Source organism: Dermacentor variabilis, chromosome 8 (assembly GCF_050947875.1).
Source record: "Dermacentor variabilis isolate Ectoservices chromosome 8, ASM5094787v1, whole genome shotgun sequence".
NCBI classification, from domain to species: Eukaryota; Metazoa; Arthropoda; class Arachnida; order Ixodida; family Ixodidae; genus Dermacentor; species Dermacentor variabilis.
In genome coordinates this window covers 72,782,963-72,797,376 of record NC_134575.1, presented here as the reverse complement: position 1 = coordinate 72,797,376, position 14,414 = coordinate 72,782,963, and the positions used below count along the sequence as shown (strand labels likewise).

The 14,414-nt window shown below is 45.7% G+C and overlaps 1 protein-coding gene across 1 annotated transcript in view; it reads right to left on the bottom strand.

The window, feature by feature from the left end:
- LOC142591101 (arylsulfatase B-like) overlaps nt 1-11,005 on the bottom strand; it is a 48,745-nt gene extending 37,740 nt beyond the window's left edge. Inside the window, exon 1 of the mRNA XM_075703487.1 lies at nt 10,873-11,005. Within this exon, the coding sequence (XP_075559602.1) occupies nt 10,873-10,913 (41 nt within the window). The 5' untranslated portion in view covers nt 10,914-11,005. The remainder of the gene's footprint in view (nt 1-10,872) is intronic.
- Between the last annotated feature and the right edge of the window lie 3,409 nt (nt 11,006-14,414).

Genomic DNA, 14,414 nt, shown 5'->3' with positions numbered 1-14,414 from the left:
ACGATCGTAAGCGAAAAAAGGAAAGACTATGGCCATGTTCACGGGACGCTAAAGAGCAAGTATACCCGCCGTGGGACTCGAGTGGCTGTGGCGTTGTGCTGCAGAGCTCTAGGTAGCTGGTTCGATCTTGGCCGCGGTGGCCGCATTCCGATGGGGGTGAAATGCAAGAACTCTCGTGTACTCAGATTTAGCTGCGCGTTAAGGAACCCCAGATGATAAAGATTATTCCGGAGGCTCCCACTACAGCATGGCGTTTAATCATAACAAGGTTGTTGGCGCGTAAAACACCTGAGTGTTTTAAGTGCCCCACTGTAAATTACGAGCTATTTACCACTGGTCAGACCGTGTAACACGCCTTTGTAGCAATGGTTAGACAGTACAGCTGAACTTTTTAGCTCTACCAGATTGTGAAAAATGGTCACTGGAAAACATATAAACAATGCACAGTCATCGTCAATATTAATAAAACGCTGAGCGCGAGGCTGAAAAAGCAAAGGAAGAGCTTAGGGCTGGAAATGAAGACGTAAAACATACGCGTGGTCTGGCATTCTCTCGTACATAATATCTATATAGATTTGCCTGTTTCCTTACTCCTTGTGCCAAATTTTGGTGGAACTACCGGGCACATCTGACGCAAGACGCAGCTCTGAAGCAGTCGTAGCTTGGCCGCTACCGTCATGCCGACTGACGAAGAAGCTGCAGCAACGGCGGCCACGATGGTGACCACCATGCCAACCGGCTTCTTGTCTGAGCACCGCGACCCTATCACGTTTGCGGGTGCCAAAAGATCTCGACATCAATGATTGACTCCAGATGCACCAGCTCGTGAGCGAAAACAACAGGTGCGTTCACGCACTTATGCTAACCAATGTGATCTTCTACCTGATAGGCACGTAACGCCCGGTTTAAGACTCATGATGAGGAGCTAAGAAGTTGTGAGCAATCAAAGAAAAAGCTCGGCGGCCTTTTCAGGAAGACTGTTAGACGTAAACTAGCCGCGAAGACGCAACTTGGTTTTCATGTCCAGACGTCGACCGAGTCATATGTGACATATATTCAAGACGTTGTTACCTTTCGCCGCAAGGTGTACGACTGAATCCCCGAAGAAAACGAGTAAAAAAATCGTTATCAGCATCAATGACAGCATAACTGAATGCCGAAGTTTCGGAGAAGCTACGGGCCGTCGAATAGTGCATCAGTATACCCGTCTTCCAAATACAGCCGCTAAATCACGGTGCGAACACCATTCCGCTTCTCAGCCGACCAGGTCAGAGAGCACTGTGTTCATTGTCCGCCAAGACGTAGAGGCAGTGTAGCCAGTTAGCTCCCAGACGTATGCCCTTAATGACTGTCGACCGATGGCTTTCCTCATACCGTCGGTCGTTCGCGAAGCCCTGGTGGAAGTGCGTATTCACTCGGTTTGCTGCGTCAGCCTATCCAACACCGTTGCTACTGTCCCTGCTTCGCGGAAACAGTATTCCTCGGACCCGTTTCGTAGCCCAATGAACAGGCAAACGCAAGATGACGGGCCTATTTGTTTCAACTCCCAACGGGTTGGTCACATTTCTCGCCACTGCTACAGCACCTGGACATTCTCACTTCGATCTGCCTTCTAACCTTATCCTCGCTCACCAGAAAGTATTCTGCTGCTAAGAGAACCTACTGAGCCATATGACCATATTGAGGCCTCGTTACCTACATGACAGAGTCGATCACCTTCATCACGACGCTTCCTGTCTCGTCCACTTTCGGTTCGGCGTTTTTCGTCGCCCATGCTCAGCACTCCTCAGAAAACTGACGGGTGCAGCTCTGAGTGGGGACGTTCCTACAACGACACGGACTGAAATCCGCCGGCATTGTCCGTACGACACGGACACTGCCGGCGGATGGAAATGTACCTGAGGTGTGTATGGATTGGATGGTGTCCCTCTAAGGGTTTAAATTGATATCGGTGAGCATATTTCAGTCATGAGTAATATTCGTAGACGCTTGACTAAACTCTTCACCCCTGGTCGACAATGAAGGACAATGGTCGTCATATGAACGCGCGCTGCTCGTGTCAGTGCCATCGGCCGTCAGACCTCTGTTCCTGTTTCTGTTCTTCAAGAATATCCCCACGACGTCATTTTGGGTCCCGATTTTCTATCAGCGCACTCAGTATTGATTGATTGCTCTGCTCGACTTCTTCTGCTCGTTTTGTTGTGCCCTTCTGATGATCCTAAGCAAGTTCCCGGCTGATTGCATTCTACCGCGTTCTTTCGCCTTGCTCCGAAGCAATGACAAGTACTATGACATGTAACTTCGTAATGGTACGTAATGGACTTGAGCAGAACCGTTATTGCCTCCTGAATTTAGAAATGGAGAATACAATTGAAGTATAGGCCAAGAAAAAAGATAGAGCGCACTAAAGGAAGCCAAAAGGACCTTTGTAGCCACAACCATGAAGATAGATAATCCGCGTACGAACGTCCATTCCTATGGTGGCTGAAGGATCGCAGAGCCGTAGTAATTCCTCGCAATATTAGCAGGAAAGAAAGAGTGGTGTTGCTTGCTGCAGGCGCACCTAGCCAGAAGGCCATCACTGAACGTCGGTACGGCCTGAAACAGTTTGAAAGCAGTCCAGCTACCAACACCAGCCAGAGCCGAATACGCTGCACATTTTCCATACCGCGACAACCCATATGGTTCACTGTTTACTTCCCAAAACTCTATTATGTATCAACTTGAAGAGGAGCCGAAGTACTTCCCTCCTAATACCGAATATAATCGCGGGAACGAAATATCTGTTGCACATGAGGGTGGTGCCATCTTGCGCTTGAGTTCATCTATTATTACCTCACGACCTGCTTCAAATTTAGTTCACTTCAGCATGTAATGTTCAATTAACCAAGAATTCTACAATGCACACACGACGATGATGGGCAAAGTCCTGTCTTACAGCACCCTGTTGGAGTTTGTGCTCACTCTGTACTGAGGCGATAGACGAGGGTGGTATCACTTCTGTTAAGTGCTTCAGTCACACGAGGTTGATGCGGTGGAGACCATAATGAGCTGAAATGGCTTAAGATAACATTCTTCATGTCCCTTTCTTGCGTCCCAGGGAGCCTTCTTCGTTGGCTTGAATGGGAAGGCACTCACTGGAACAGCGCGGTACATGTGGGTTTTTGTAATTTTCTAAAAGGATGTAATTCACGCTGAATGAACTTGCAAAGCTGAAACGCACACAGTGACAGTTTCAGCCTGCCTTGCTCTCTGAAAGCAGCAACACAGGCTGAGGATGCTACAAATTCAGTTTGCGCAAGATTGCTGCAATGGCGACACTTTCACGTGTTGTAGAAGACACAATGCGGTCAAGTCTGGCAGCCCATGTGATATTGAGAGTCGGTATCACGCACGGCGCTTTTAGTTTAATTATCTTTTTCACCACAGCGTTCGCTCTATAACTGGATATGTGTGCCATAAATTGTTTTATTAGACGCATTTAAGAAGAGGTTGGTGCCTATTTGTGGCGTCGCATGCTCCTCTTCTTTTACCTGATAGTTATCGTCGGAAACTTGTCAACGATCACAAAACTAAACTAATAGACACACGAACGAACATTCACGTACTAAGTCTCAGTACTGCTATAAAAATCAATGTTCGCGCAACAGAAGAGTTCACATAGCATAAATACTCACAAAAAATGGGAGTGTTCACACGCAACACGTGACTTCACAGAGCACAAAAGTTCACAAAACCAAGATGCCCGCGCAGAAGACCTAAGGGACTTGCGAATGAAGTCCCTCTTGAATGCCGCACTCTAACTACAATGCAAATAGTACATGAACACGATGACACAATGAACATGTCATAAGGGTGCCTGTTAATAGTAACAATGCGAACAATAACTCACGCAGTTACAAAACATCACAAATATCCCAAAAACTGTTTTTTGTGATAATTTTTATACCTCCGGAAAGTGTACCAAGGTGCGCGCAGCGATGTTTTTAAGTTTTCTGTGTGCCATGGACCTGAAATTTTTCTTAAGGATAGTGGCCATCTGTACAAACCATATAGTTTTTTTAATGATTCTAGCGGGTAGCATCGTGACTTTTGCAGTATAAAAGAAGGCGTTTTTTTGTTTTCTCCAGCCTCTTTACATGAACATGTAACACTGTTGGTTGTTCTTATACCATATAGAAAAGCTAGCGGAACCCTATGAACTGTAGTTTCAACAGACCGACTAAGTTTAAGCGTTGTATTGTATCTATTTCAGAATCGACATTATATAATTGAGAGTTCGGCGCATAATTTATAGAGCAAGTTTCCTTGTACACTCTACCGCATAGTTTGGTCAATAGATATCGCGCATCATTTGCCGCTAGGGGAAGTAGCGATAATTCATTCTTTTCATGTACTGCACGTTCCATGTGATCAGCTGTGTGATCAGGTTTACTGGTATATGTTTCATTCTTAGCGCAGAATGACGACATAAACAAAGTAAAGATGCTCATATGATCTGTTCTGTCAGCAGACATTGTAGCGCTCACAAAAGCAGAACATGGACAATTAGTTAATATTTGGTCTGGTGTTGTGTATTTGTTACTAATCTATCGAGTTGGCACATTTACTAGTTGATCCATAATAGGCCAAAACATCAGAGTACTCGGAAGTCATGCTAATTTTTGCCAGAGGTACAAATACTGAGGTCACCTGTGATAAAAATGCTAGTTTCATTAGTTACATGTTTTGTGAAACACTTTTCTAGTGCTTGAAACTAATCTTCCCTCCCGTTCGGGGGGCGCCTGCATGTTACTCCAAAAAGCCTGTTTTTGTGCTTACTGTGGTAACCTGCGAATTTACGCGGCAATATGAGGAATTTCTGTAAGTAGTGATTCACACCACTCCATAGTAAAACATATGTCCAGTTGTACCTTATACCTGATGCTATCTTTAATGTGTAGAGGTACCCCTTCGTGTAAAGCAGCGGTTGTATGGGATCGCCGATTTTCTAACTGAAGGTTGTGCCCTGGGATATTGCAGTTCTCAGATGACGAAAATCTAAGCCAAGTTTCAAGTAAACCAATGATGTCAAATGAATGCTGCAGGGTGGCACTTTGGCGAGAGAAGTTTCGTAATGGCAATACAGACTACGAATATTCAAGTATATAAGACACAAACCTGGAGAATGTGGAAATGGGAATTTAAATGATTCCGGAGGGTTCAAGTAGATATGTTGAGCAACCAGGTTCACTACTGGTTATGGCCCTTCATAAAAATACAAAGGCCTGCCGCTGCCTTAGTTTTGTGTAATGCATTTGATGCATTCCAGTGGGCTTTTATCACACATTAGTCCGTCCACAGAAATTGCAATTCATTAAATTTTTTTCAGCTTCAAGGCGGCAGAGAAAAAGGCTTTGTTGTGGGGACTTAAATGATATCAGAAGTAGACTTCCGACGGCTCACTGCATAAACCAACTTCCTTAGCTGTGACCCTTGCAAATGTCAATTAGAAAGCGCACATATATGATAAGATTGAGAAAATAATTGCACAGATAACACGCACGATGGCATGGGTTAACTGATGACATGCATAATCAGTGACGGCCGCAAGTGTTCTTGGCTATTTTCTGCAACAATGCTTCCACCAAGAGAAAACGAAATAAATTACAACTTACTCCCACCCCGGTAATCCTTCCGAACCACATGGTCAGAGTGCCACCTTTTTTTTTGTTACTTCCGTCAAGCTGCTTCAAGGAAATAACTGTAAATGAATGCAAATTTTGTTCTGCAATCTTCCATTCGTGCCAGGTGTGGCAGTAAGTGAAAAGGGACAGGTTACTAATATATTTTGCTTTTACAGCTGCCTCCGTTATGCTGTTGCTTTAGCTCCTTAAAAAGTACTTATACATGGAAAAAATGTAGAAATATTTCATATAGAAAAATTTAAACGCAGCTATCTTCTGAGTGGCTGATAAAGTTATTGTAGATGTAATGTCAGCTACGAAAATTTGAGAGGCAGAGGGATCGTTTAAAGGAAAACTGCATGTTTTCCGTTTCACTTTGAACCAAGTGCCAGCCGTGGTAATTCGGCCGCCACAGGAATCGTCTGAGGGCGAGACTATCTAATTCTAGTGGGAAATATTCAGTCACATCGCATTTATTCACGGCTCCAGCGCCAGTAGGCCATTCGGCCGCAAATTGTATTCACGTGCCAGCATGTTTAATTTTAGCGCCAGCAGCTTTAACCCGAATGCTGGCCAATTTATTGCATGCATTTGATACACGCGCGCAGCGGCCGACTCTTGCCCACGTTACGTGGATGTGTAAATTACACCCTCCAAACTCCAATTCACCCTTTACAGCGCAAGTGCCAAGTAGCAGGCAGTGGGAGGTTTGGTTTGCTAGGGAAGATCTAGAGAGCCAGAGAGCTCTTCCCGGTAAAGCCCAGCTAACCGCATATACCAGTGGAGACTTGGATTGAAGAAGCCACCCAATGCTTAAAACGACTAAGAAAAATAAAGTTTATACTACTTATAGCATCATTAAAAAGCAGCAAGATGGTGAATAAAAATGGTTGAAGTGTCGAAATGCAGTCACCGCAAGGCAGCAGCACTATTTTCGCCGTTGCTGCTAACATTAATAAAGTGAATGAATGTGGTATTTTGCTGAAGGTTGGTAGACGTCCACGAAGTGCTTACATTTCCATATAAAGAACAATATTCACAAAAAACTGATAACTCAATAAGCTCATGCCTGCAGTTCTGATTATCAATGGGCTATATCATTGGGATTGCAATTTGATGGACACTCCAGGCGCATTTCTGCTGTCGCCGTAGCAGTCGTCGTGAGGTTCCGTAGGTCCAAGGTGAGTCGTCGATCGCGGTTCAATCTCGCGAAGCCAAGGGAGGGAAGTGGGGACGAAGCGCGCCGGCTTCTGTCGCGTGGAGCACTCCGGGAGGAGGGTAGGGAGGGGGGCTCGTTTAATTCTGAGCTGGCCGCTGGGCCTTGAAAGCCATTTGCGAGGAAGACAGAACGTAATCCTCCGCGCCCTGTTTATCCTGTCTTCGTTCGCCTTGAAGCGAAACGCAGAACGAAGGTCAGTACGCTCGCTGGTGCTGCCGCGATTCCTCTCTCCAGGTTCTGACAGCGAGTTTCGCCTTCTGGGCGCACCTGCGACTTTTATATTTAAAAAAAGGTAGTGCTAAGTTCGTTCGGTAAATAGTTCTATGCACTAAAATGGTTGCTTATCTTCTTTCTGCAATGCGTGAAGTCAAGAGCACGTTTTTTGTATAACCTATAATAATTTGTACCGCTTATAAATAAGAGGTACAAATTGCAGGTCGTACAGGTCAACGCCACTACAAGCAGTCATGATGACCAGGAAGTCGAAAGCATCTATGAAGACGTGGAATCGGCGATGTGTAAAGTCCAAAACAAAATACACTATACTGATGGGCGACTTCAATGCCAAGGTAGGCAAGAAGCAGGCTGGACACAAGTTAGTGGGAGAATATGGCATAGGCACTAGGAATAGCCGGGGAGAGTTATTAGTAGACTTTGCGGAACAGAATATTATACGAATAATGAATACCTTCTTCCGCAAGCGGGATAGCCGAAACTGGAGGTGGAGGAGTCCGAATGGCGAGACTAGAAATGAAATAGACTTTATACTTTGCGCTAACCCTGGCAACGTACAAGATGTGGACGTGCTCGGCAAAGTGCGCTGCAGTGACCATAGGATCAGAACTCGAATTAGCCTAGACTTCAGGAGGGAACGGAAGAAACTGATACATAAGAAGCGGATCAATGAGCGGTAAGAAGGAAAATAGAGGAATTACGGATCAAGCTACAGAACGGGTATTCGGCTTTAACTCAGGATGTGGACCTTAGTGTTGAAGATACGAACGATAATCTTATGGGCATCATTAAGGAATGTACAATAGAGGTCGGCGGTAATTCCGTTAGACAGGGTAACAGAAAGCTATCGCAGGAGACCAAAGATCTGATCAAGAAACTCCAATTTACGAATGCCTCTAACCCTACAGCTAGAATAGAACTGGATTTCGATGGGGGCGAAATGCGAAAACACCCGTGTACTCAGATTTAAGTGCACGTTAAAGAACCCCAGGTGGTCGAAATTTCCGGAGTCCTTCACTACGTCGTGCCTCATAATCAGAAAGTGGTTTTGGCACGTTAAACCCGATAATTGAAAAAATTGTTACAATAGAACTGGCAGAACTTTGCAGTTAATCAACAAGCGTAAGACAGGTGACAAAAGGAAGTATAATATGGATAGACTTGAACATGCTTTAGGAACGCAGGAAGCCTAAAAACAGTGAAGAAAAAACTAGGAATAGGCAAGAATCACACGTATGTGTTAAAAGACAAAGCGGACAATATAATTACTAATATGGATGAGATAGTATAAGTGGCTGAGGAGTTCTATCGAGATTTATACAGTACCAGGGGCACCCACTACGATAATGGAAGAGAGAATAGTCTAGAGGAATTTGGCATCCCACAAGTAACGCCGGAAGAAATAAAGAAAGCCTTGGGAGCTATGCGAAGGGGGAAGGCAGCTGGGGAGGACCAGATAACAGTAGATTTGTTGAACGATGGTTGCCAGATTGTTCTCGAAAAACTGGCCACCCTGTATACGCAATGCCTCATTACTTCGAGCGTACCGGAATCTTGGAAGAACACTAACATAATCCTAATCCATAAGAAAGGGGACGCCACAGAATTGAAAAATTATAGACCGATCAGTTTACTGTTCGTTGCCTACAAAGTATTTACTAAGGTAATTGCAAATAGAATCAGGAACACCTTAGATTTCTGTCAAGCAAAGGACCAGACAGGATTCCGTAAAGGCTACTCAACACTAGACCATATTCACACTATTAATCAGGTGATAGAGAAATGTGCGGAATATAACCAACCCTTATGTATAGTTTTCATTGATTACGAGAAAGCGTTTGATTCAGTCGAAACCTCAGCAGTCATAGAGGCATTACCGAATCAGGGTGTAGACGAGCCGTATGTAAAAATACTGAAAGATATCTATAGCGGCTCCACAGCCACCGTAGTCCTCCATAAAGAAAGGCGTCGAGCAGGGAGATGCGTTATGAAACATCGTTCCAGCGCACAATTGAACACGGACGGGAAGATAAAGACAACACGAACGCCGGTTTATGATTAGCATTATGAGCATTATAATCATAACCAACTAGCCCAGCTGTCCATACTTAGGGAGATGCGATATCTCCGGTGCTATTCACGGCGTGTCTACAGGAGGTATTCAGAGACCTGGATTGGGAAGAATTGGGGCTAAGAGTTAATGGAGAATACTTCAGTAGCTTGCGATTGGCTGATGATATTGCCTTGCTTAGTACCTCAGGGGACCAATTGCAATGCATGCTCACTGACCTGGAGAGGCAGAGCAGAAGGGTGGGTCTAAAAATTAATCTGCAGAAATCTAAGGTAATCTTTAACAGTCTCGGAAGAGAACTGCAGATTACGATAGGTAGCGAGGCACTGGAAGTGGTAAGGGAATACATATACTTAGGACAGGTAGCGACCGCGGATCCGGATCATGAGACTGAAATAGTCAGAAGAATAAGAATGGGCTGGGGTGCGTTTGGCAGGCATTCTCAGATCATGAACAGCAGGTTGCCTTTATCCCCCAAGAGAAATGTTTATAACAGCTGTCTTACCAGTACTCACGTAGGGGGAAGAAACTTGGAGGCTTACGAAAAAGGTTCTACTACGCAACGAGCTATGGAAAGAAGAATGATAGGTGTAACGTTAAGGGATAAGAAAAGAGCAGATTGGGTGAGGGAACAAACGCGAGTTAATGACATCTTAGTTGAAATCAAGAAAAAGAAATGAGCATGGGCAGGACATGTAATGAGGAGGGAAGATAACCAATGGTCATTAAGGGTTACGGACTGGATCCCAAGGGAAGGGATGCGTAGCAGCGGACGACGGCAGGACGTTCGGTGGGCGGATGAGATGAAGAAGTTCACAGGAACAACATGGCCACAATTAGCACATGACCGGAGTCATGTGCTAACAACTTGCCGCCTGTGGCAACCGAACCCACAACCTTCGCATTTCGCGTGCGATGCTCTATCAATTGAGCTACCGCGGCGCTGTTTCCCCATCCACTTTCTTGGGTATTTATGTGTCCTAGTATATATATATATATATATATATATATATATATATATATATATATATATATATATATATATATATATACATCATCTACATTGTCATGTATGCTTCATTTTTAATTTTACAGTAATGGCCTGCGTGCTGTGATTTGTTTCGTTCGCTCACATAAACTTGTTATATTTTGTGTACAACACCCCCCGGTTATGTAATGCTCCATAAGGGTCCGATAAATGATACATGGCGACATATTTGCTTCGAGGATCATTTGACTGACGTTTCTTGCAGGATAAGTTATGGGTCCGGCGTTTTGCTCCAGCTTTCCTTTCTTCCATGGGGTATGCATTCTGTAACTGCAAACCTGTAACATGGTACAAAGTCACCCCTAGTTGGCACCACATATTGCACGGAATGAGCACCAAAGTCGTCCTGAAGGGTTCGTTGAAGTACATGGCAAACTGAAATGGCATTATGAAACAATGTTGAGTAGTTTTACGTATCTCACACAGGCGGTAATCATTGAATGACCAATCAGTAAATCTACCGAAATATTCCTTAAACTTCTCGAAAGAAGATTTCTCACGCATTGCAAATGTTTTTCCTGCGGATACCGCAATAAAGTGTGCGCGCCACACTGCGCGTAGTATTGCACCAGCTACTGCCTCACTGCTTCTCATTACGGGCGAAACGGCAACATTTTCCCAACGCACCACTCACCGTTTTGAACTGAAGGCTGCTACCAAAGCATGATTGCACATAGTCACGTTCCCACTACCGGCGTCGGCGTCCACTCGCACAAAAAACCCCGTAATACGAACGGTCGTCACTAAACGATGTAAGCCTGACTACGTAGCAGCAGCACCTTCGTCGACTCGCTTGGCATCTCTGCGAGTGCGAACGCTTCTATTTATCACTGAGATTTGGCATTTTGCTAATCGAAAAACAAAAAAACCTACGTGCCCTCGCGCTCATATGTCTTTAAATTGCCCCGTAAATGGAGCAGGACGTCAAACTCCGCAAGCGTCGCTGCTATTCCGCTGTTGTGAAGGGACGGCCAGGAAACTTATCGCTGGTGCGGAATTAAATTAATCTCAGGCAACAAGCGTTGGCGACATTTCCTTATCTGGGAGGCCACGTTACAGCAGCTGTGGGCTTCGGGGGTGAAATGCATCCTAACGTTATTAGTTACGGTGTCCCGAAGAATTCAATTAAAGCAACCCTGAGTGAAATTCCCTTCTACATCCGGTTACACTGAACAGAACGAAACGTTTCCTGTCATTCAAACCGCGTACACTTTGCGCGCAGGTGCGCGCGCATAGATCAACTAGTATGCCAGAAGAGGGATAACCCTTTGACTGCTCGTTCAAGAAGGTCTATGCGTGCCGCCTGCCTTGTTATTTTCCCATTTTTCTTTCTTTCTTAGGCGCAACTCTTCCTAACGTACCTATGCACCAACTCGCCCAGCAGGAAGTTCTTCTAAATGTGAGGGACCCGCTCCTGCGAAGTCCGGTCTTGGAGGGCCAAATCCTAGCCGTCCAGCGCGCCTGCGATCGGGCCGGCAGGCTAGATCTGTCAGTCCCGTCATGGTATTAGCCGGGTGCACATTTTATCACGGCTTGCTGGACCCAACAAATGTTTACTCACTCACTCACTCACTCACTCGCTCACTCACTCACTCACTCACTCACTCACTCACTCACTCACTCACTCACTCACTCACTCACTCACTCACTCACTCACTCACTCACTCACTCACTCACATGCGTCACTTGCACTCAAATGAACGCAATCTGTATTAATTACGCTGAAAATAAAAGCAAAAATTAAGTCTGAGGCATGAAGTTACAGAACCACAGTCTGATTATGAGGCACGGAGTACTGGGTTGCTCTGAATTAAGTTTCACTTCTTGTAGCTCTTTACCAAGCATCGGCCTTCCGTGGTGGCTTAGCGGGTACGGCGTTACGCTGCTAAACACGATGTTGCGGATCAGACGTCGAGGCCACGGCGGCCGCTTTTCGATGGGGGCGAAATGCAAGAAAAACGCCCGTGTCACGTGCATTAGTGGCACGTTAAATATCGGCCAGCGGTCAAAACTAAGCCGGAGTCCCCCTACTATGGCGTGCCTCATATTCAAATGGTGGTTTCGGCACGTGATACTCCAGAATTCAATTACCAATCATCGAATACGCAGTACGAGACGCTTTTTTTTTTCAATGCCTCCCCATCGCAATGCGCTCACCGCAGCCGGAATCGCCCCCGCGATCTCTCGCTCAGCAGCGGAGTGCATAACCAGACAGCCACTGACGTACTCCGTACCACGGCGGGCTATTACGAGAGCGATGGTCACGTGTCGCTCTCGGAAGCCGGCGCGCGGTCCGTATCTCTCTCTATCTCTCTCTCTCTCACCGCCGCTGTGCTTATAGCTGCTGCGCGCGCCTGCCAGTCTTGGTGGCCGCTGCTGCTTCCTCGGTCTCTCATCGCGCAGGGCGTCGGTGGCATGCGGCTTTGGGTCCGCAGGCTGTTCCTGCTTGCTGGCTCGGCACATTACTCGATGATACCCGGCTGTTCCTGCTTGCTGCGTGCTGCTATGGCACATTACTCGATGAGCAGAACTCGAAATACCGCTCCGCGGCGTTACATTGGACAATAATGCTTTCGCATTCACGGTGTCCTCGGATCTTTTTTAGCGGTCATCTTTAAAGAATACCTCGTGATAGTGAATTCAAAGTGACATGCGCATGTCCCGAGTATAAGTGCACGCGTCGCTTAAATCAACACGTTATGTTACAGCTTCGTGCTCTGTCATCGCACTTTATTTTTCTATTTTCTTGCTAGTTGAGTAACGTCATCAATTTAAAAACAATTTTAGGCGCAGGCAGGGCCTACAGTACTGCGAGCGATCACGAATTGCGTGACCACTCTACGTCCGCACACGTCAACGCTAAATTAAGAAAGAACATTATTGGGTTTGCGTGCGAAAAACCACGATGTGATTTTGAGGTGCGCCGTAGTGGGGAACAGCGGAAATTTTGACGACCTGGGGTTCTTTAACGTGCCAGTACAAGGGTGTTTTCGTATTTCACCTCCATCGAAATGCGGCCGCCGTGGCCGGGATTAGATCCCGCGACCCACATAAACGTCGCCAAGCATGGGCTTAGTGCTGAGGCACGCTGCGGTATCGCCATGCTTCGATATATACTACAGTGAGTACACGTGTGACATTTCGCTATCACAGTACCAAATTACAATAAACAATACAGTTTACTATCACAGTCAAAAGGTAACGACCTGTAGCCATTGTATGTTGAATTCGAACATAAACAGAAAGGCCATGCCTATCCTATTGCATGCCAATCTATGTCTTTGGTGGAAAATATGTGTTCGGTGTTACACGATAATTCCTGGTGTGTAACGCGTATGTTTAAGCTTTAGCTGTGGTGCGCGCTAGGAGCTTCCACGTCCGATGTCAAGCTCATCAAATCGCGTGAGCGTTTGAAGTTCCTGCTTCCTCCGTGACATTTCAGTCTAAATGATGGCCTGCAAAGGGCGTCCTGGTTTTAGCTACTGCACAGCTACCCGATGCACTAGGAACAGTTGCTCATTGATGGGTGTCTTTGTGGGTCAATGGGAACGGGAGCACAACCACAGGCTCTTCTATGGGCATGAACTGGGCACTGAAACGACACATGTGACTCAAACGTTTATCCGTGTTAGCGAAATAGGTGCGCAACAGCTTTGGACTTTGCGCAGAAGCATATTCATATCAATGGGGTGATGATGCCCTCAGCAACCTTCTTGTGCACGCCGGGGACTACGACGCTCTCGCCTAGACCCAGGGAACCTCATGCGAAGCTTTCGTACCGATGAAACCCCACAGATCTCAATGTCTCATTCCTGATACGCGGAATTTATACCTCGAAATTATCATTGAAGTACGGCAAGCTAGCGTAAACATAATGTAGCACCATTGACAAGCTGGAGAGAACTTTTACCCAGTTGTGGATGGCTCATATTCAATTACTAATTAGTTATTTGCTCTACAAGTTCGGCTCTAGCTCAAAAACATTTCGTTTCCTTTTTTGTACGCACGTGCTCTCCGTGGACGAAAATGAGGGCGGACAATATGTTTTTTTTTTCTTCCGTTGAATGATGTGTTTTTGCTTAGGAGTTAAAGCACAATCGTTTCATACGTGATTATACGGAGTAAATTTCTTTTTAATGTATTTGCGACTGGTGGCACAAGTGCATGCATATTCTT